The sequence below is a fragment of the Salvelinus fontinalis genome, chromosome 33, assembly GCF_029448725.1.
Source record: "Salvelinus fontinalis isolate EN_2023a chromosome 33, ASM2944872v1, whole genome shotgun sequence".
Lineage (NCBI taxonomy): Eukaryota > Metazoa > Chordata > Actinopteri > Salmoniformes > Salmonidae > Salvelinus > Salvelinus fontinalis.
This window is the reverse complement of record NC_074697.1, coordinates 673,239-696,795: the sequence shown is the minus strand read 5'-3', so window position 1 is coordinate 696,795 and position 23,557 is coordinate 673,239. Positions and strand designations below refer to the sequence as shown.

Genomic DNA, 23,557 nt, shown 5'->3' with positions numbered 1-23,557 from the left:
CTCGGTTGACAAAAACTGCTTTACGATGTTATTATCACATGCATCAAATAAAATCAGAGCCGGAGATATTAGCCGTGTATACCGAACGCTTATCATAAGACAATATGGAGGTGCTTCCCACGCCTTGGTAGACAAAGGAAATTCTGGACACGTCATTCCAAGAGCTCTTGTTCGACCTCAGATCAAGCTAGACACCCCATTCCACCTTCCACTGCCTGTTGACATCTAGTGGAAGGCGTATGAAGTGCATGCTATCGATAAATATTAGGCAATTGAATAGGCAGGCCCTGGAACAGAGCATAGTTTTCAGATTTTTCACTTCCTGTCTGGAAGTTTGCTGCAAAATGAGTTCTGTTTTACTCACAAATATAATTCAAACAGTTTTAGAAACTTGAGAGTGTTTTCCATCCAATATTAATAATAATATGCATATTGTACAATCTAGAATAGAGTACGAGGCAGTTTAATTTGGGCACGATTTTTTGCAAAGTGAAAACAGCGCCCCCCTATTGACAAGAAGTTTTAAAGCATCATGTGATGATGAAGATATTTTGTAACAATACACATGCACCTGTATCATCTGCCTGTTTGGGATGCTGAGACTAAATAATCATACCTGGTGAAGGAGGGGGTGAAGTATACATGAGAATGGTTAGGGGTTAGGGGTCAGGGTGTCAGGGTCGTATCTGGTGAATGAGAGGGTGGAGTATACATGAGAATGGTTAAGGGTTAGGGGTCAGGGGTCAGGGTCTTACCTGGTGAATGAGGGGGTGAAGTATACATGAGAATGGTTAGCGGTCAGGGTCTTACCTGGTGAATGAGGGGGTGGAGTATACATGAGGGGGGTTAGGGGTCAAGGGCCAGGGTCTTACCTGGTGAATGAGGGGGTGGAGTATACATGAGAATGGTTAGGGGTTAGGGGTCAGGGTCTTACCTGGTGAATGAGGGGGTGGAGTATACATGAGGGGGGTTAGGGGTCAAGGGCCAGGGTCTTACCTGGTGAATGAGGGGGTGGAGTATACATGAGAATGGTTAGGGGTTAGGGGTCAGGGTCTTACCTGGTGAATGAGGGGGTGGAGTATACATGAGGGGGGTTAGGGGTCAAGGGCCAGGGTCTTATCTGGTGAATGTGGTTGAGGGGTATACATGAGGGGGGTCAGGGGTCAGGGTCTTACCTTGTGAATGAGGGGGTGGAGTATACATGAGAATGGTTAGCGGTCAGGGGTCAGGGGTCAGGGTCTTATCTGGTGAATGAGGGGGTGGAGTATACATGAGGGGGATTAGAGGTCAAGGGCCAGGGTCTTATCTGGTGAATGTGGTTGAGGGGTATACATGAGGGGGATTAGGGGTCAAGGGCCAGGGTCTTATCTGGTGAATGTGGTTGAGGGGTATACATGAGGGGGGTCAGGGGTCAGGGTCTTACCTTGTGAATGAGGGGGTGGAGTATACATGAGAATGGTTAGCGGTCAGGGGTCAGGGGTCAGGGTCTTATCTGGTGAATGTGGTTGAGGGGTATACATGAGGGGGATTAGGGGTCAGGGGTCAGGGTCTTATCTGGTGAATGTGGTTGAGGGGTATACATGAGGGGGTCAGGGGTCAGGGTCTTACCTGGTGAATGAGGGGGTGGGGTACACATGAGGAGGTTTAGGGGTCAGGGGTCAGGGTCTTACCTGGTGAATGAGGGGGTGGAGTACACATGAGCACCACTCCTTGTCCTTCCCTTACAGACACGCCTCCTCTCGTCCTCCCACTGAAAGCCCCCAGATCTGCAACATACAGCATTTACAGTTGCCAGACTATAATGTGGACACAGTTACAGGACTTTAATTTCCACACAGTTACAAGACTATAATGTACACACAGTTACAGGACTTTAATTTCCACACAGTTACAAGACTATAATGTACACACAGTTACACAATTATTCTGTACACACAGTTACCAGGGTGGGGGACAGAGTTTTCCCAAAAAGCTTTGTAGCCAACGTAGCACAATACTTCTATTGGAAACCCAACTGCACTGCCGTGAAAGAGTAAACATTTTAAAGTTAATGTTTGAAGGTCAATATTCTATGACACACTTTAATGTCCTAACATGAAATAATAACCTGTTTAAGTTATACAAGAGCTGCTGACTAAGGTCAGAGCTCAATTGAAGACATAGAGTAGACACCTTTTCAATGGCTCTGCTTCCCACACTCTTAGAAAAAAAGGTGCTATCTAGAACCTAAAGGGGTTATTTGGCTGGAAAACCCTTTAGGAAAACCCTTTGAAAAACCCTTTTTGGTTCCAGATAGAATCTTTTTGAGTTCCATATAGAACCATTTACACAGAGGGTTCTACATGGAACCCAAAAGGGTTCTAGCAGGAACAAAAACGGGTTCTTCAAAGGGTTATCCAATGGGGACAGCCAAACAACTCTTTTGGAACCCTTTTTTCTAAGAGTGCAGGGCGTGTCCAAAATTGTACCCTATTCCCTATATAGCGCCCTACTTTGGTCCAGTATCCAATGGTACCCTATTCCCTATACAGAGCACTACTTTGGACCAGAGCGTGGGAAGAACAACTTTTCGAAAAGTGTGGGCAGCAGAGCCAATGGAAAGGTGTCTACTGGTTGATCCATAATAGAGCTGTAATATAACTGGTTGATCCATAACAGAGCTGTAATATAACTGGTTGATCCATGACAGAACTGTAATATAACTGGTTGATCCATGACAGAGCTGTAATATAACTGTAATATAACTGGTTGATCCATAACAGAGCTGTAATATAACTGGTTGATCCATAATAGAGCTGTAATATAACTGGTTGATCCATAATAGAGCTGTAATATAACTGGTTGATCCATAACAGAACTGTAATATAACTGGTTGATCCATGTCAGAGCTGTAATATAACTGGTTGATCCATAAAGGAGCTGTAATATAACTGGTTGATCCATAACAGAGCTGTAATATAACTGGTTGATCCATAACAGAGCTGTAATATAACTGGTTGATCCATAACAGAGCTGTAATATAACTGGTTGATCAATGACAGAGCTGTAATATAACTGGTTGATCAATGACAGAACTGTAATATAACTGGTTGACACATGACAGAGCTGTAATATAACTGGTTGATCCATGACAGAACTGTAATATAACTGGTTGATCCATAACAGCACTGTAATATAACTGGTTGATCCATGACAGAACTGTAATATAACTGGTTGATCAATGACAGAGCTGTAATATAACTGGTTGATCAATGACAGAGCTGTAATATAACTGGTTGATCCATAACAGAGCTGTAATATAACTGGTTGATCCATAAAGGAGCTGTAATATAACTGGTTGATCCATAAAGGAGCTGTAATATAACTGGTTGATCCATGACAGAGCTGTAATATAACTGGTTGATCCATGACAGAGCTGTAGTATAACTGGTTGATCCATGACAGAGCTGTAATATAACTGGTTGATCCATAACAGAGCTGTAATATAACTGGTTGATCCATAACAGAGCTGTAATATAACTGGTTGATCCATGACAGAGCTGTAATATAACTGGTTGATCCATGACAGAGCTGTAGTATAACTGGTTGATCCATAACAGAGCTGTAGTATAACTGGTTGATCCATAACAGAGCTGTCATATAAACATACTTTGGTGCGAAAAGTGCAATATACAAAGTGTGGTTCAGTGATACATAGTGTGGTCTATAGAGACTGGTTCAGCTATACATAGTCTGGTATATAGAGACTGGTTCAGCTATACATAGTCTGGTATATAGAGACTGGTTCGGCTAGACATAGTGTGGTCTATAGAGACTGGTTCAGTTATACATAGTGATACATAGTGTGGTCTATAGAGACTGGTTCAGCTATACATAGTGATACATAGTGTGGTCTATAGAGACTGGTTCAGCTATACATAGTGATACATAGTGTGGTCTATAGAGACTGGTTCAGCTGTACATAGTGTGGTCTATAGAGACTGGTTCAGCTATACATAGTGTGGTCTATAGAGACTGGTTCAGCTATACATAGTGTGGTCTATAGAGACTGGTTCAGCTATACATAGTGTGGTCTATAGAGACTGGTTCAGCTATACATAGTGATACATAGTGTGGTCTATAGAGACTGGTTCAGCTATACATAGTGTGGTCTATAGAGACTGGTTCAGCTATACATAGTGTGGTCTATAGAGACTGGTTCAGCTATACATAGTGATACATAGTGTGGTCTATAGAGACTGGTTCGGCTATACATAGTGTGGTCTATAGAGACTGGTTCAGCTATACATAGTGATACATAGTGTGGTCTATAGAGACTGGTTCAGTTATACATAGTGTGGTCTATAGAGACTGGTTCAGCTATACATAGTGATACATAGTGTGGTCTATAGAGACTGGTTCAGCTATACATAGTGTGGTCTATAGAGACTGGTTCAGCTATACATAGTGATACATAGTGTGGTCTATAGAGACTGGTTCGGCTATACATAGTGTGGTCTATAGAGACTGGTTCAGCTATACATAGTGATACATAGTGTGGTCTATAGAGACTGGTTCAGCTATACATAGTGTGGTCTATAGAGACTGGTTCAGCTATACATAGTGTGGTCTATAGAGACTGGTTCAGCTATACATAGTGTGTTCTATAGAGACTGGTTCAGCTATACATAGTGATACATAGTGTGGTCTATAGAGACTGGTTCAGCTATACATAGTGTAGTCTATAGAGACTGGTTCAGCTATACATAGTGATACATAGTGTGGTCTATAGAGACTGGTTCAGTTATACATAGTGTGGTCTATAGAGACTGGTTCAGCTGTACATAGTGTGGTCTATAGAGACTGGTTCAGCTATACATAGTGATACATAGTGTGGTCTATAGAGACTGGTTCAGTTATACATAGTGTGGTCTATAGAGACTGGTTCAGCTATACATAGTGTGTTCTATAGAGACTGGTTCAGCTATACATAGTGATACATAGTGTGGTCTATAGAGACTGGTTCAGCTATACATAGTGTAGTCTATAGAGACTGGTTCAGCTATACATAGTGATACATAGTGTGGTCTATAGAGACTGGTTCAGTGATACATAGTGTGGTCTATAGAGACTGGTTCAGCTATACATAGTGATACATAGTGTAGTCTATAGAGACTGGTTCAGTTATACATAGTGTGGTCTATAGAGACTGGTTCAGCTGTACATAGTGTGGTCTATAGAGACTGGTTCAGCTATACATAGTGATACATAGTGTGGTCTATAGAGACTGGTTCGGCTAGACATAGTGTGGTCTATAGAGACTGGTTCAGTTATACATAGTGATACATAGTGTGGTCTATAGAGACTGGTTCAGCTATACATAGTGATACATAGTGTGGTCTATAGAGACTGGTTCAGCTGTACATAGTGTGGTCTATAGAGACTGGTTCAGCTATACATAGTGTGGTCTATAGAGACTGGTTCAGCTATACATAGTGTGGTCTATAGAGACTGGTTCAGCTATACATAGTGATACATAGTGTGGTCTATAGAGACTGGTTCAGCTATACATAGTGTGGTCTATAGAGACTGGTTCAGCTATACATAGTGTGGTCTATAGAGACTGGTTCAGCTATACATAGTGATACATACTGTGGTCTATAGAGACTGGTTCGGCTATACATAGTGTGGTCTATAGAGACTGGTTCAGCTATACATAGTGATACATAGTGTGGTCTATAGAGACTGGTTCAGTTATACATAGTGTGGTCTATAGAGACTGGTTCAGCTATACATAGTGATACATAGTGTGGTCTATAGAGACTGGTTCAGCTATACATAGTGTGGTCTATAGAGACTGGTTCAGCTATACATAGTGATACATAGTGTGGTCTATAGAGACTGGTTCGGCTATACATAGTGTGGTCTATAGAGACTGGTTCAGCTATACATAGTGATACATAGTGTGGTCTATAGAGACTGGTTCAGCTATACATAGTGTGGTCTATAGAGACTGGTTCAGCTATACATAGTGTGGTCTATAGAGACTGGTTCAGCTATACATAGTGTGTTCTATAGAGACTGGTTCAGCTATACATAGTGATACATAGTGTGGTCTATAGAGACTGGTTCAGCTATACATAGTGTAGTCTATAGAGACTGGTTCAGCTATACATAGTGATACATAGTGTGGTCTATAGAGACTGGTTCAGTTATACATAGTGTGGTCTATAGAGACTGGTTCAGCTGTACATAGTGTGGTCTATAGAGACTGGTTCAGCTATACATAGTGATACATAGTGTAGTCTATAGAGACTGGTTCAGTTATACATAGTGTGGTCTATAGAGACTGGTTCAGCTATACATAGTGTGGTCTATAGAGACTGGTTCAGCTATACATAGTGATACATAGTGTGGTCTATAGAGACTGGTTCAGTTATACATAGTGTGGTCTATAAAGACTGGTTCAGCTATACATAGTGTGGTCTATAGAGACTGGTTCAGCTATAAATAGTGATACATAGTGTGGTCTATAGAGACTGGTTCAGCTATACAGAGTGATACATAGTGTGGTCTATAGAGACTGGTTCAGTTATACATTATAAATATAAAATGTCTCCTGCATTGAGAAGAGAAGCTACTATAACTGGAGCCCTGGAAAGTTAGAGGCATATTACTTATATTATATTATATTAATATTACAGACACACATTTTGAAGCTACATTTTTGTGAACAATTCATGAAGGTTGGCATATCCACTTGAAGCATCATGAAGAGTACAGGGCCCCCACCGACAAAAGCAATATTAAATGTTTTCATTTTGATTTAATCATTCTCAAGAGGCTTAACAGTGAACCAGAATGTCAGCGCTTAGGCTATCATCAGTGTACTTTGAAGCTAACCCATCTTCCGCACCAGCTCACTGTGTGAAACCTAAGGAATGTTGAGTAGGGTTGAAAAATGTTTTAGTACAATGTGCTCTGCTAAACATGACGCAGGCTTCAGTTCCCTCTCTAATAAGCTGCCACCAGAGTGAAGGAATGGAAGGCCTTAGTCTGAATAGCACTATCACTGTGGTTTCCATTAACTGATCACTGTCACTGTGGTTTCCATTAACTGATCACTGTCACTGAGATGGACAGTAACTGATCACTGTCACTGAGGTGGACAGTAACTGATCACTATCACTGAGGTGGCCATTAACTGATCACTATCACTGTGGTTTCCATTAACTGTTCACTGTCACTGAGGTGGCCATTAACTGATCACTGTCACTGAGGTGGACATTAACTGATCACTGTCACTGTGGTTTCCATTAACTGTTCACTGTCACTGAGGTGGCCATTAACTGATCACTGTCACTGAGGTGGACAGTAACTGATCACTGTCACTGAGGTGGCCATTGACTGTTCACTATCACTGAGGTGGCCATTAACTGATCACTATCACTGTGGTTTCCATTAACTGTTCACTGTCACTGAGGTGGCCATTAACTGATCACTGTCACTGAGGTGGACATTAACTGATCACTGTCACTGTGGTTTCCATTAACTGATCACTGTCACTGAGGTGGCCATTAACTGATCAGCCTCTGGCTGTGTCTTAAATGGCACGCTGTTCACTATATAGTTCACTACTAATGACCAGTGCCCTATGGGGTTAATGCACTATATCAGGAATAGGGTGCCTTTGGGACACATGTATCAACAAGAGGATTGGGTGTTGAGGAGAGGCTGTACCAAAGGTTTTACTACTTTACATTCCAGTGGGAGGTGATAGCAGCACAACAATCTCCAGGTGTCAGAGAACAATCTGAGGCGTTGGTTCTGCTGTAACGATCTATAGACAGTAAAACATGATCTCCAGGTGTCAGAGAACAATCTGAGGCGTTGGTTCTGCTGTAACGATCTATAGACAGTAAAACATGATCTCCAGGTGTCAGAACCTTCTAACCAAAGACATAAAGACAACACAGTTGCCAGATCATACTGGCTGCCTCTGAAATGGCACCCTATTCCTAAATGGTGCACTACTTTTAACCAGGGCCCATAGACCTCTGGTCAGAAGAAGTGTATAATTTGAGACACATCCGGTGTCAAGAGGAGAAGAGATTAAAATGTGTTGAGCGGCTGACTACAGCTTAATTTCCTTTATTTTTATTACAATACCCTCTCATGTTTCTCTGGACCAATCAGATCTATTTTTATTACAATACCCTCTCATGTTTCTCCGGACCTATCAGATCACTCTGTAATGTGAAGTCATGTTTCTCTGGACCTATCGGATCTGTCTGTAATGTGAAGTCATGTTTCTCTGGACCTATCAGATCACTCTGTAATGTGAAGTCATGTTTCTCTGGACCTATCAGATCACTCTGTAATGTGAAGTCATGTTTCTCTGGACCTATCAGATCTCTCTGTAATGTGAAGTCATGTTTCTCTGGACCTATCAGATCTCTCTGTAATGTGAAGTCATGTTTCTGTGGACCTATCGGATCTCTCTGTAATGTGAAGTCATGTTTCTCTGGACCAATCGGATCTGTCTGTAATGTTTAAGTCATGTTTCTCTGGACCTATCAGATCTCTGTGTAATGTGAAGTCATGTTTCTGTGGACCTATCGGATCTCTCTGTAATGTGAAGTCATGTTTCTCTGGACCTATCAGATCTCTCTGTGTAATGTGAAGTCATGTTTCTGTGGACCTATCAGATCTCTCTGTAATGTGAAGTCATGTTTCTCTAGACCTATCAGATCTGTCTGTAATGTGAAGTCATGTTTCTCTAGACCTATCAGATCTCTCTGTAATGTGAAGTCATGTTTCTCTGGACCTATCAGATCTCTCTGTAATGTGAAGTCATGTTTCTCTAGACCTATCGGATCTCTCTGTAATGTTTAAGTCATGTTTCTCTGGACCTATCAGATCTCTCTGTAATGTGAAGTCATGTTTCTCTAGACCTATCGGATCTGTCTGTAATGTTTAAGTCATGTCAGGAGATAAATATGAATGAGTTATTAACAAATCAACAACCATGGATGTGTTATTAGATAAGAATGGAAGAGAATAGTTACGCCATTTGAATAAGTATCTTCCAATCTACTGACTGGTTCTCTGAAGACTAGTCCATAGCCTGAACAATGCTCAAAGCATTACCTCATTATTGTATTTTAATCATTCAGTTAAAATAAGTTTGTAATTCAATATGGACAATCAGTATGAAAAAGGTAAAGGCATAAAAGACAGAATATTCTTGGCTCAGTATGCATCTCTGTTAAATCCATTGTTCAGTTGTGGTTCATTTTCCTTGAGATCATGTGATCTTACCTGTGTCTGCGGTCACAGAATCACTTCCATCTACGTCTTAATGGACAATAGACCGGTGGAGATAGAACCTGACATTGCTCTGATGTCAATGGAGCTCACTAGACGTATTACTACTGTAGTTATAGAGGCCACAATGACACAATACCTGACTCTTATCCCCATAGAGGCCATGGAATGGGGCAGACAGAGAGAGAGAGAGAGAGAGAGAGAGAGAGAGAGAGAGAGAGAGAGAGAGAGAGAGAGAGAGAGAGAGAGAGAGAGAGAGAGAGAGAGAGAGAGAGAGAGAGAAGGATCTCATTAGGGAGTCAGATCACATGTCTCCCCACCCTCTACTTTCCATCTCTTCCCCCCCCCTCCCTCCCTCCCTCCCTCCCTCCCTCCCTCCCTCTCCTCACTCCCCTCCATCTCCCCCATATCCTCCCTTCCCTCTCCTCCATCTCCCCCATCTCCTCACTCCCCCCATCCCCTCCATCTCCTCCCTCCCTCTCTCCCCTGCATCTCCTCTGTCCATCTCCTCCCTCCCCTCGGGCTGCTACTGCTGCTTTTGATGCAATCAGGAAGGTTGACAGCCTGCCGCCCCAGCCTCCTCCAACCTCCAATCTGGATCCCTGGAAGTGCTGTAGAAATGATTCTAGCTACAGTATAGGGAGAAGAGGACTTTAGAAATGCTTTTAGCTACAGTACAAATCAAATTGTATTTGTAACATGCGCCGAATACAACCTTACCGTGAAATGCTAAACCAAAAATGCAGTTTTAAGAAAATGAGTACTAAATAACCTAAAGTCAATGTAAATAGTGTCCGTTTGATGAACTGTTCAGCAGTCGTATGGCTTGGGGGTAGAAGCTGTTAAGGAGCCTTTTGGACCTAGACTTGGCGCTCCGGTACCACTTGCCTTGTGGAAGCAGAGAGAACAGTCTATGACTAGGGTGGCTGGAGTCTTTGACAACTTTTAGGGCCTTCCTCTGACTCCGCCTGGTATAGAGGTCCTGGATGGCAGGAGGCTTGGCCCCAGTGATGTACTGGGCCGTACACACTACCCTCTGTAGTGCCTTGCGGTCGGAGGGCAGTTGACATACCAGGCAGTGATGCAACCAGCCAGAACGCAAGCGATGCTGCAGCTGTAGAACTATTTGAAGATCTGAGGACCCATGCCAAATCTTTTCAGTCTCCTGAGGGGGAATAGGCTTTGTCAAGCCCTCTTCACGACTGTCTTGGTGTGCTTGGACCATGATAGTTTGTTGGTAAAGTGGACACCAAGGAACTTGAAGCTCTCAACCTGCTCCCCTACAGCCCCGTCGATGAGAATGGGGGCGTGGTGTTCCTTTTGGTGTTCCAAAAGGTGTTCCTTTTGAAAGGGCAATGTGGAGTGCAATAGAGATCGCATCATCTGTGGGTCTAGGGGCGATAAGTTGGGCGATATGCAAATTGAAATGGGTCTAGGGTTTACGGGAGGATGGTGTCGATGTAAGCCATGACCAGCCTTTCAAAGCACTTCATGGCTACAGATGTGAGTGCTACGGGTCGGTAGTCATTTAGGCAGGTTATCTAGGCGTTCTTGGGCACAGGGACTATGGTGGCCTGCTTAAAACACGTAGAAATTACAGAGTCGGTCAGGGAGAGGTTGATAATGTCAGTGAATACACTTGCCAGTTGGTCAGCGCATGCTCTGAGTACACGTCCTGGTAATCTGTCTGGCCTGCAGAATTGTGAATGTTGACCTGTTTAAAGGTCTTGCTCACACCGGCTACGGAGAGCATGATCACACAGTCGTCTGGAACATCTGGTGCTCTCATGCATGTTTCAGTGTTGCTTGCCTCGAAGTGCGCATATAAGTTATTTAGCTTGTCTGGTAGGCTTGTGTCACTGGGCAGCTCGCAGCTGGGCTCCCCTTTGTAGTCCGTAATAGTTTGCAAGCCCTGCCACATCTGATGAAAGTCAGATCCGGTGTAGTAGGATTCAATGTCAGTACTGTATTGACACTTTGCCTGTTTGATGGTTCATCCGAGGGCGAAGCGGGATTTCTTATAAGCGTCCAGGTTAGTGTCCTGCGCCTTGAAAGCAGCCGCTCTACCCTTTAGCTCAGTGCGGATGTTACCTGTAATCCATGGCTTCTGGTTGTGGTACGTATGGTCACTGTGAGGATGATGTCATCGATGCACTTATTGATGAAGCCTGTGACTGATGTGGTGTACTCTTCAATGCCATTGGATGAATCCCAGAACAAATTCCTGTCTGTGCTAGCAAAACTGTCCTGTAGCTTAGCATCTGCGTCATCTGACCACTTCCGTATTGAATGAGTCAATGGTACTTCCTGTTTTAGTTTTTGCTTGTAAGCAGGAGGATATAATTATGGTCAGATTTGCCAAATGGAGGGCGAGGAAGAGCTTTGTACTCGTCTCTGTGTGTGGAGTATAGGTGGTCTAGAGTTATTTTTCCTCACGTGACATGCTGATAGAAATGAGGTAAAACGGAATTCAGTTTTCCTGCATTATTGTCCCCTGCCACTAGCAGTACCGCCTCTGTCTTTTCTTCACACGAATGATGGGGATTTGGGCCTGGTCCGGGAGCAGAAGTTTATCCTTTGCGTCCTTCGAGACTTTACAGATGCTTCTAGCTACAGTACACTGGATAGGACGGAGAGCAGTGAGGTCAACACACTAGAGTAGCACAGCTTCTTAGCAGAGCCAAGTAGATAGGTAGAAACAGGAAAACACAGCTTCTTAGCAGAGCCAAGTAGATAAGTAGCAACATGAAAACACAGCTTCTTAGCAGAGCCAAGTAGATAAGTAGCAACATGAAAACACAGCTTCTTATCAGAGCCAAGTAGATAAGTAGCAACATGAAAACACAGCTTCTTAGCAGAGCCAAGTAGATAAGTAGCAACAGGAAAACACAGCTTCTTAGCAGAGCCAAGTAGATAAGTAGCAACAGGAAAACCCTCAATAAGGGACTGCTAATGGACAAGCCTTTTACAGTATGACACCTGACCTTCCTCCTCAATAAGGGACTGCTAATGGACAAGCCTTTTACAGTATGACACCTGATCTTCCTCCTCAATAAGGGACTGCTAATGGACAAGCCTTTTACAGTATGACACCTGACCTTCCTCCTCAATAAGGGACTGCTGATGGACAAGCCTTTTACAGTATGACACCTGATCTTCCTCCTCAATAAGGGACTGCTAATGGACAAGCCTTTTACAGTATGACACCTGATCTTCCTCCTCAATAAGGGACTGCTAATGGACAAGCCTTTTACAGTATGACACCTGATCTTCCTCCTCAATAAGGGACTGCTAATGGACAAGCCTTTTACAGTATGACACCTGATCTTCCTCCTCAATAAGGGACTGATAATGGATAAGCCTTTTACAGTATGACACCTGATCTTCCTCCTCAATAAGGGACTGCTAATGGACAAGCCTTTTACAGTATGACACCTGATCTTCCTCCTCAATAAGGGACTGCTAATGGACAAGCCTTTTACAGTATGACACCTGATCTTCCTCCTCAATAAGGGACTGCTAATGGACAAGCCTTTTACAGTATGAACCCCTTTAGCCATGCAAATATTAATGATATTACACATTCTCAAGCATATTATGGATAATATAAAATAAATCCACCCACATTTTTCTTTCATGCAATATGATTTTTGTTTTCACAAACTATGTCTTAACTGATACAATGTATCCTACCACAAAGTGATTGCCAAGCAACACTAAATACAATTAAACCAACAACCCGCCAACTTTGGACACATTAGAGAAGCACAGAGTTCTGTGGTTCTGTCCACACTTCAAGTGCATGAAGGTAAATACATTCATTAGCACACTTCAGAAAGATGAAATGGTCTTACTGTTTTCTTATTCTAAAACATTCCCCTAAAAAGATGTATCGCCGTAAATCACAGCTTTTACTGTGGGTGGTCTGTTAACACGCAAGAATCAATGCATACGATTTTACCATGCCAACATGGAAAAACCTTGAGATTCACAGAGATTGATAAATGGTGGCCATTCATTATGCAGAGAGGAAGAGAGAGAGAGAGAGAGAGATTATTGTAATAAATAGGGAATAGCTTGCCATTTGGGACGCATAACAAGCAGTTAGACGAACACACTTCACTAATCAATATTCCAGGGGGGAGAAAATAGCTAAGAGATCTGATCAACTTTCAACAGATTACATCAGAATAATGGTAATGTGTTGTAATAGGACTGTATAAAGTTGTCGAGAAGACACAAGGTCACACACACACACACACACAGATGCACACACACAGGCCAACACACACACACAATGGAAAAGCACGCATGCACACACAGACGCAGGTGGACCCTATTCCTCCCTATTACTCCCTATTCCTCCCTATTCCTACATATTCCTCCCTATTCCAGCATATTCCTCTCTATACCTCCCTATACCTCCCTATACCTCCATATATTTCCCTATTACTCCCTAATCCTCCCTACTCCCCCCCCCCCCTATACCTCCCGATCCCTCCCTACACCTCCCAATACCTCCATGACAGAGGTGTTAACCACTAAAGCACTCGGTAGCAGCTAGCTAGCAGCGATAATCCGATGCAAGGGTCCAGAGCTTACGGCAAGGATCCGGTGGAGTAGTGGAATTCTAGTCGTGTTGAGGAAGAGTCCGGGAGGGATCAGCTGTATAGCCGAGTGATCACTGAGTAGGCCTGGAGGTGGGCCTGGCTCATAGCTATCACAGCAGCTAGCTAGCTGTGATGATCAGCTTCGGGCCTGGGCCACTCGGTGGCAGCTAGCTAGCTGTGATGATCAGCTTCGGGCCTGGTCCACTCGGTGGCAGCTAGCTAGCTGTGATGATCAGCTTCGGGCCTGGTCCACTCGGTAGCAGCTAGCTAGCTGTGATGATCAGCTTCGGGGCTGGGTCACTCGGTGGCAGCTAGCTAGCTGTGATGATCAGCTTCGGGCCTGGGTCACTCGGTGGCAGCTAGCTAGCTGTGATGATCAGCTTCGGGCCTGGTCCACTCGGTAGCAGCTAGCTAGCTGTGATGATCAGGAGTAATGGTCCAGGGTCACTCGGTGGCAGCTAGCTAGCTGTGATGATCAGGTCCAGGGCCACTCGGTAGCAGCTAGCTAGCTGTGATGATCAGGAGTAATGGTCCAGGGCCACTCGGTAGCAGCTAGCTAGCTGTGATGATCAGCTTCGGGGCTGGGTCACTCGGTGGCAGCTAGCTAGCTGTGATGATCAGGAGTAGTGGTCCAGGGTCACTCGGTAGCAGCTAGCTAGCTGTGATGATCAGGAGTAATGGTCCAGGGTCACTCGGTGGCAGCTAGCTAGCTGTGATGATCAGCTTCGGGGCTGGGTCACTCGGTGGCAGCTAGCTAGCTGTGATCATCAGGAGTAGTGGTCCAGGGCCACTCGGTAGCAGCTAGCTAGCTGTGATGATCAGGAGTAATGGTCCAGGGTCACTCGGTGGCAGCTAGCTAGCTGTGATCATCAGGAGTAGTGGTCCAGGGTCACTCGGTAGCAGCTAGCTAGCTGTGATCATCAGGAGTAGTGGTCCAGGGCCACTCGGTAGCAGCTAGCTAGCTGTGATGATCAGGAGTAGTGGTCCAGGGCCACTCGGTAGCAGCTAGCTAGCTGTGATGATCAGGAGTAATGGTCCAGGGTCACTCGGTGGCAGCTAGCTAGCTGTGATGATCAGGAGTAGTGGTCCAGGGCCACTCGGTAGCAGCTAGCTAGCTGTGATGATCAGGAGTAGTGGTCCAGGGCCACTCGGTGGCAGCTAGCTAGCTGTGATGATCAGGAGTAGTGGTCCAGGGCCACTCGGTAGCAGCTAGCTAGCTGTGATGATCAGGAGTAGTGGTCCAGGGCCACTCGGTAGCAGCTAGCTAGCTGTGATGATCAGGAGTAGTGGTTCAGGGTCACTCGGTAGCAGCTAGCTAGCTGTGATGATCAGCTTCGGGCCTGGGCCACTCGGTAGCAGCTAGCCAGCTGTGATGATCAGCTTCGGGCCTGGGCCACTCGGTAGCAGCTAGCTAGCTGTGATGATCAGGAGTAGTGGTCCAGGGCCACTCGGTAGCAGCTAGCTAGCTGTGATGATCAGGAGTAGTGGTCCAGGGCCACTCGGTAGCAGCTAGCTAGCTGTGATGATCAGGAGTAGTGGTCCAGGGTCACTCGGTGGCAGCTGGCTAGCTGTGATGATCAGGAGTAGTGGTCCAGGGTCACTCGGTGGCAGCTAGCTAGCTGTGATGATCAGCTTCGGGCCTGGGCCACTCGGTAGCAGCTAGCTAGCTGTGATGATCAGGAGTAATGGTCCAGGGTCACTCGGTGGCAGCTAGCTAGCTGTGATGATCAGCTTCGGGCCTGGGCCACTCGGTAGCAGCTAGCTAGCTGTGATGTTCAGCTTCGGGCCTGGGCCACTCGGTAGCAGCTAGCTAGCTGTGATGATCAGGAGTAATGGTCCAGGGCCACTTGGTAGCAGCTAGCTAGCTGTGATGATCAGGAGTAGTGGTCCAGGGCCCCTCGGTAGCAGCTAGCTAGCTGTGATGATCAGGAGTAATGGTCCAGGGCCACTCGGTAGCAGCTAGCTAGCTGTGATGATCAGGAGTAATGGTCCAGGGCCACTCGGTAGCAGCTAGCTAGCTGTGATGATCAGGAGTAATGGTCCAGGGCCACTCGGTAGCAGCTAGCTAGCTGTGAGGATCAGGAGTAATGGACCAGGGACACTCGGTAGCAGCTAGCTAGCTGTGATCATCAGGAGTAGTGGTCCAGGGCCACTCGGTAGCAGCTAGCTAGCTGTGATGATCAGGAGTAATGGTCCAGGGCCACTCGATAGCAGCTAGCTAGCTGTGATGATCAGGAGTAGTGGTCCAGGGCCACTCGGTAGCAGCTAGCTAGCTGTGATGATCAGGAGTAATGGTCTAGGGCCACTCGGTAGCAGCTAGCTAGCTGTGATGATCAGGAGTAATGGTCCAGGGCCACTCGGTAGCAGCTAGCTAGCTGTGATGATCAGGAGTAATGGTCCAGGGCCACTCGGTAGCAGCTAGCTAGCTGTGATGATCAGGAGTAGTGGTCCAGGGCCACTCGGTAGCAGCTAGCTAGCTGTGATGATCAGGAGTAATGGTCCAGGGCCACTTGGTAGCAGCTAGCTAGCTGTGATGATCAGGAGTAGTGGTCCAGGGCCCCTCGGTAGCAGCTAGCTAGCTGTGATGATCAGGAGTAGTGGTCCAGGGCCACTCGGTAGCAGCTATCTAGCTGTGATGATCAGGAGTAATGGTCTAGGGCCACTCGGTAGCAGCTAGCTAGCTGTGATGATCAGGAGTAGTGGTCCAGGGCCACTCGGTAGCAGCTAGCTAGCTGTGATGATCAGGAGTAATGGTCCAGGGCCACTCGGTAGCAGCTAGCTAGCTGTGATGATCAGGAGTAGTGGTCCAGGGCCACTCGGTAGCAGCTAGCTAGCTGTGTTGATCAGGAGTAGTGGTCCAGGGCCACTCGGTAGCAGCTAGCTAGCTGTGATGATCAGGAGTAATGGTCCAGGGCCACTCGGTAGCAGCTAGCTAGCTGTGATGATCAGGAGTAGTGGTCCAGGGCCACTCGGTAGCAGCTAGCTAGCGGTGATGATCAGGAGTATTGGTCCAGGGTCACTCGGTAGTAGCTAGCTAGCTGTGATGATCAGGAGTAGTGGTCCAGGGCCACTCGGTAGCAGCTAGCTAGCTGTGATGATCAGGAGTAATGGTCCAGGGCCACTCGGTAGCAGCTAACTAGCTGTGATGATCAGGTCCAGGGTCCCTCGGTAGCAGCTAGCTAGCTGTGATGGTCAGGAGTAATGGTCCAGGGCCACTCGGTAGCAGCTAGCTAGCTGTGATGATCAGGAGTAGTGGTCTAGGGCCACTCGGTAGCAGCTAGCTAGTAGTGATGATCAGGAGTAATGGTCCAGGGCCACTCGGTAGCAGCTAGCTAGCTGTGATGATCAGGAGTAGTGGTCCAGGGCCACTCGGTAGCAGCTAGCTAGCTGTGATCATCAGGAGTAGTGGTCCAGGGCCACTCGGTAGCAGCTAGCTAGCTGTGATCATCAGGAGTAGTGGTCCAGGGCCACTCGGTAGCAGCTAACTAGTAGTGATGATCAGGAGTAGTGGTCCAGGGCCACTCGGTAGCAGCTAGCTAGCTGTGATGATCAGGAGTAATGGTCCAGGGCCACTCGGTAGCAGCTAGCTAGCTGTGATGATCAGGAGTAGTGGTCCAGGGCCACTCGGTAGCAGCTAGCTAGCTGTGATGATCAGGAGTAATGGTCTAGGGCCACTCGGTAGCAGCTAGCTAGCTGTGATGATCAGGAGTAATGGTCCAGGGCCACTCGGTAGCAGCTAGCTAGCTGTGATGATCAGGAGTAATGGTCCAGGGCCACTCGGTAGCAGCTAGCTAGCTGTGATGATCAGGAGTAGTGGTCCAGGGCCACTCGGTAGCAGCTAGCTAGCTGTGATGATCAGGAGTAATGGTCCAGGGCCACTTGGTAGCAGCTAGCTAGCTGTGATGATCAGGAGTAGTGGTCCAGGGCCCCTCGGTAGCAGCTAGCTAGCTGTGATGATCAGGAGTAGTGGTCCAGGGCCACTCGGTAGCAGCTATCTAGCTGTGATGATCAGGAGTAATGGTCTAGGGCCACTCGGTAGCAGCTAGCTAGCTGTGATGATCAGGAGTAGTGGTCCAGGGCCACTCGGTAGCAGCTAGCTAGCTGTGATGATCAGGAGTAATGGTCCAGGGCCACTCGGTAGCAGCTAGCTAGCTGTGATGATCAGGAGTAGTGGTCCAGGGCCACTCGGTAGCAGCTAGCTAGCTGTGTTGATCAGGAGTAGTGGTCCAGGGCCACTCGGTAGCAGCTAGCTAGCTGTGATGATCAGGAGTAATGGTCCAGGGCCACTCGGTAGCAGCTAGCTAGCTGTGATGATCAGGAGTAGTGGTCCAGGGCCACTCGGTAGCAGCTAGCTAGCGGTGATGATCAGGAGTATTGGTCCAGGGTCACTCGGTAGTAGCTAGCTAGCTGTGATGATCAGGAGTAGTGGTCCAGGGCCACTCGGTAGCAGCTAGCTAGCTGTGATGATCAGGAGTAATGGTCCAGGGCCACTCGGTAGCAGCTAACTAGCTGTGATGATCAGGTCCAGGGTCCCTCGGTAGCAGCTAGCTAGCTGTGATGGTCAGGAGTAATGGTCCAGGGCCACTCGGTAGCAGCTAGCTAGCTGTGATGATCAGGAGTAGTGGTCTAGGGCCACTCGGTAGCAGCTAGCTAGTAGTGATGATCAGGAGTAATGGTCCAGGGCCACTCGGTAGCAGCTAGCTAGCTGTGATGATCAGGAGTAGTGGTCCAGGGCCACTCGGTAGCAGCTAGCTAGCTGTGATCATCAGGAGTAGTGGTCCAGGGCCACTCGGTAGCAGCTAGCTAGCTGTGATCATCAGGAGTAGTGGTCCAGGGCCACTCGGTAGCAGCTAACTAGTAGTGATGATCAGGAGTAGTGGTCCAGGGCCACTCGGTAGCAGCTAGCTAGCTGTGATGATCAGGAGTAATGGTCCAGGGCCACTCGGTAGCAGCTAGCTAGCTGTGATGATCAGGAGTAGTGGTCCAGGGCCACTCGGTAGCAGCTAGCTAGCTGTGATCATCAGGATTAGTGGTCCAGGGCCACTCGGTAGCAGCTAGCTAGCTGTGATCATCAGGAGTAGTGGTCCAGGGCCACTCGGTAGCAGCTAACTAGTAGTGATGATCAGGAGTAGTGGTCCAGGGCCACTCGGTAGCAGCTAGCCAGCTGTGATGATCAGGAGTAATTGTCCAGGGCCACTCGGTAGCAGCTAGCTAGCTGTGATCATCAGGAGTAGTGGTCCAGGGCCACTCGGTAGCAGCTAACTAGTAGTGATGATCAGGTCCAGGGCCACTCGGTAGCAGCTAGCTAGTCGTGATGATCAGGTCCAGGGCCACTCGGTAGCAGCTAGCTAGTAGTGATGATCAGGTCCAGGGCCACTCGGTAGCAGCTAGCTAGCTGTGATGATGAGGAGTAGTGGTCCAGGGCCACTCGGTAGCAGCTAGCTAGTAGTGATGATCAGGTCCAGGGCCCCTCGGTAGCAGCTAGCTAGTAGTGATGATCAGGTCCAGGGCCACTCGGTAGCAGCTAGCTAGTCGTGATGATCAGGTCCAGGGTTTACGGCAGGAATCCGGTGTTGTAGTGGAGAAAACAGTCCGATGCTGGCAAGTGTTTTCCAGGCTAAGAGCAGCTGGAGTGCCGAAGGTAAAGGCCGCTAGCAGTGGCTGACACTGACTAAATAGCTAGTAGCTAATTATCTGGTTAGTTGCTGATGGCTTCTAATGGAGGTTCTGGCTATAAGGTCTAAAAATAGCAGATATATTTAAATAGCAGTTACCGGAAGGTATATTTAATTTATAAATAGAAAAGAGATTGAAAATAAATTGAAATATATACAAAAAAAATACAAAAAATACAAAATGTGCAGGAGAAAATGACAAACCACGTCTGCACTGGTACGCCATCTTGGATCATATTGGATTAGAAATCTATGGAAACATATGCTGGCATTGTGTTAGATTGGATTTGACCATGCAGTGTAGAGGTCATCCTGTAGCTACAGGATGATAAAGGAGCCCCTGTATCACATCACCCAATGGCAAGACAGCGTTGTCATTCCTAAAACCACACAGACAAGACAAAGTGAACGGTGGAGAACCAGTCACACGTCGCCATGGTTTTAGGCAAATTTGAGTGTCCAGCCGAGTAGAGGGCAGGAAGGAAGGACAATAACAATTCATGCCCCACAAAACCCTTTTCTTCAGCTCAGTAAACATGGACTGCGTAAAACAGCTGTATGAGAACTAATGTATCACTGTTCACCTGGATCTACGACCCCTTAAACAACAACATGGACTAAACCTAATTATGAAAAGTGTACAATATTACCTATTGGATCTTTAAAATGTACAACTTTTACATTACCCTGCAGTTTACCTATAAAATGGGCTGATTGTGAAATAGACATACTTGGTATTCATATCACAAAATGTATAACTGAGCTCTCCACAATGAATTGCAATCAAAATAGACAAGATCCTGCAACCATGGAGAGGTAAATACCTGTCTATTAATGTAAAAATTGCCCTGATTAACTCCTTAGACAGATCTCAGTTTACTCACTTACTGATGGAGCTGCCTAATCCTGATGATTCGTTTTTCAAACCATATGAGCAAAAAATAAGTTGCTTTATCTGGGAAGCTAAACCAGACAAAATAAAGCGTGCCTATCTATATAATGAATATGAACCGGGTGGGTTGAGATGATTAAATATGAAAGCCCTAAACCTCTCTCTAAAACTTCACTTATTCAAAGGTTTTACTTGAAATGGTTCTCAAGTAGATTAATAAGAAAAGCTCATCCATTGTTTAAAAATGGCCTTTTTGCCTTTGCGCAGATTGCCATGTCTCCTTTTCGATTAATTGAAAATGATACTTTTTTCAAAGTATCTGTCTTTTTCAAACAAGCATTGCAGAGCTACAGTTTCAATTTCATCCCCATGAAAAGATAGAACAAATATTACAACACATATTATGGCTGAACTCAAATGTGCTGCACCTGTATTTATGGGAAAGATGTTTGAAAAGGGTATTTTGTTCTTAAATGATATTGTAAATTGTAATGGTAGAGTTATGTCCTTCATGGAGTTATCAGAATTGTACGGGAAGGTCTGCTCAATCCAAGAGTACAACCAAATGATTACAGCATTACCCCAAAAATGAGGCGGGTGGCAGCGGGAGGAGGTCGGGAACTGGTCTGTCTGCCCAATATATTTACATTTACATTTAAGTCATTTAGCAGACGCTCTTATCCAGAGCGACTTACAACTTGGAAAGTTCATACATATTCATCCTGGTCCCCCCGTGGGAATTGAACCCACAACCCTGGCGTTACAAGCGCCATGCTCTACCAACTGAGCCACACGGGACCGGCTCAATATAAAGGATCTAAACTGGAGGAGGTCGGGAACTGGTCTGTCTGCCCAATATAAAGGATCTAACTGGAGGAGGGAACTGGTCTGTCTGCCCAATATAAAGGATCAAACTGGAGGAGGAGGGAACTGGTCTGTCTGCCCAATATAAAGGATCAAACTGGAGGAGGAGGGAACTGGTCTGTCTGCCCAATATAAAGGATCTAAACTGGAGGAGGTCGGGAACTGGTCTGTCTGCCCAATATAAAGGATCTAACTGGAGGAGGAGGGAACTGGTCTGTCTGCCCAATATAAAGGATCTAACTGGAGGAGGTCGGGAACTGGTCTGTCTGCCCAATATAAAGGATCTAACTGGAGGAGGCAGGGAACTGGTCTGTCTGCCCAATATAAAGGATCTATCTGGAGGAGGGAACTGGTCTGTCTGCCCAATATAAATTATCAAACTGGAGGAGGCAGGGAACTGGTCTGTCTGCCCAATATAAAGGATCTAACTGGAGGAGGTCGGGAACTGGTCTGTCTGCCAAATATAAAGGATCTAACTGGAGGAGGGAACTGGTCTGTCTGCCCAATATAAAGGATCTAAACTGGAGGAGGAGGGAACTGGTCTGTCTGCCCAATATAAAGGATCTAACTGGAGGAGGAGGGAACTGGTCTGTCTGCCCAATATAAAGGATCAAACTGGAGGAGGTAGGGAACTGGTCTGTCTGCCCAATACAAAGGACCAGACTGGAGGAGGGAGGGAACTGGTCTGTCTGCCCAATATAAAGGATCTAACTGGAGGAAGGGAACTGGTCTGTCTGCCCAATATAAATTATCAAACTGGAGGAGGCAGGGAACTGGTCTGTCTGCCCAATATAAAGGATCAAACTGGAGGAGGTAGGGAACTGGTCTGTCTGCCCAATATAAAGGATCTAACTGGAGGAAGGGAACTGGTCTGTCTGCCCAATATAAAGGATCTAGCTGGAGGAGGGAACTGGTCTGTCTGCCCAATATAAAGGATCTAACTGGAGGAGGGAACTGGTCTGTCTGCCCAATATAAAGGATCAAACTGGAGGAGGCAGGGAACTGGTCTGTCTGCCCAATATAAAGGATCTAACTGGAGGAAGGGAACTGGTCTGTCTGCCCAATATAAAGGATCTAACTGGAGGAGGGAACTGGTCTGTCTGCCCAATATAAAGGATCAAAATGGAGGAGGAATAAAAACAGCATAAATAGGAAAGTATACCAGTTTCATTTGAGGACCAGGATGTTGACAACTGTGCCATACAGATTGCAAAATAGTTGGGAAGAGATTTTTGATGTACCGATTCCATGGTATAAGGTTTATGAGTTGATATATAAAATGACGCAAGATTCAAGACTTCATGCTTTTCAGCTAAAATTATTATATTGAATTCTTGCCACTAACTAATAAAATCATCGAAGCTCTGCAGATTTTGTCATGAGGATGCAGAATCAATAGACCATTTATTTTGGTATTGCCCTCAGGTAGCCTGTTTCTGGTCTCAGGTTCAGGAATGGCTGAAAATGCAGAACATTTATTTAAAATTGACCCTAGAAATAGTACTGTTAGGAGATCTGGAGAGACCGGGTCAGTCAATTACTAATATACTAATACTCTTAGTAAAAGTATTTATCTTCAACTTGCAATATGTGGACTCTATTAGATTAGATATATTGAAATAGTACGTTAAACAGCATAGTTGAAAGATACATGTTGTGTAGAAACCCGAAGAGGGTGGTCATCAGAGATAGATGGGATGGGCTGAGTGGAGCTGAGGGTGGTCATCAGAGATAGATGGGATGGGCTGAGGGAAGCTGAGGGTTGGGATGTGGAATTGGAGACTAGTGGGAGTGGAGTTGCTGGGTGGGGGATAGATGGGAGGGGCTGAGGGAAGCTGAGGGTGGTCATCAGAGATAGATGGGAGGGGCTGAGGGAAGCTGAGGGTTGGGATGTGGAATTGGAGACTAGTGGGAGTGGAGTTGCTGGGTGGGGGATAGATGGGAGGGGCTGAGGGAAGCTGAGGGTGGTCATCAGAGATAGATGGGAGGGGCTGAGGGAAGCTAAGGGTGGTCATCAGAGATAGATGGGAGGGGCTGAGGGAAGCTGAGGGTGGTCATCAGAGATAGATGGGATGGGCTGAGGGGAGCTGAGGGTGGTCATCAGAGATAGATGGGATGGGCTGAGGGGAGCTGAGGGTGGTCATCAGAGATAGATGGGAGGGGCTGAGGGAAGCTGAGGGTGGTCATCAGAGATAGATGGGAGGGGCTGA

At 46.2% G+C, this 23,557-nt stretch overlaps 1 protein-coding gene and 1 non-coding gene across 5 annotated transcripts in view; both read right to left on the bottom strand.

The window, feature by feature from the left end:
- LOC129831624 (contactin-5-like) overlaps positions 1 to 23,557 on the bottom strand; it is an 804,231-nt gene that overhangs the window by 304,008 nt on the left and 476,666 nt on the right. For all 4 annotated transcript variants that reach the window (XM_055894962.1, XM_055894963.1, XM_055894964.1 and 1 more), the window contains one exon: positions 1,671 to 1,766. In XM_055894962.1, the coding sequence (XP_055750937.1) occupies positions 1,671 to 1,766 (96 nt within the window). The remainder of the gene's footprint in view (positions 1 to 1,670; positions 1,767 to 23,557) is intronic.
- trnat-ugu (transfer RNA threonine (anticodon UGU)) lies at positions 21,207 to 21,283 on the bottom strand. Its single transcript has one exon. It is a non-coding gene; the product is annotated as a tRNA-Thr (tRNA).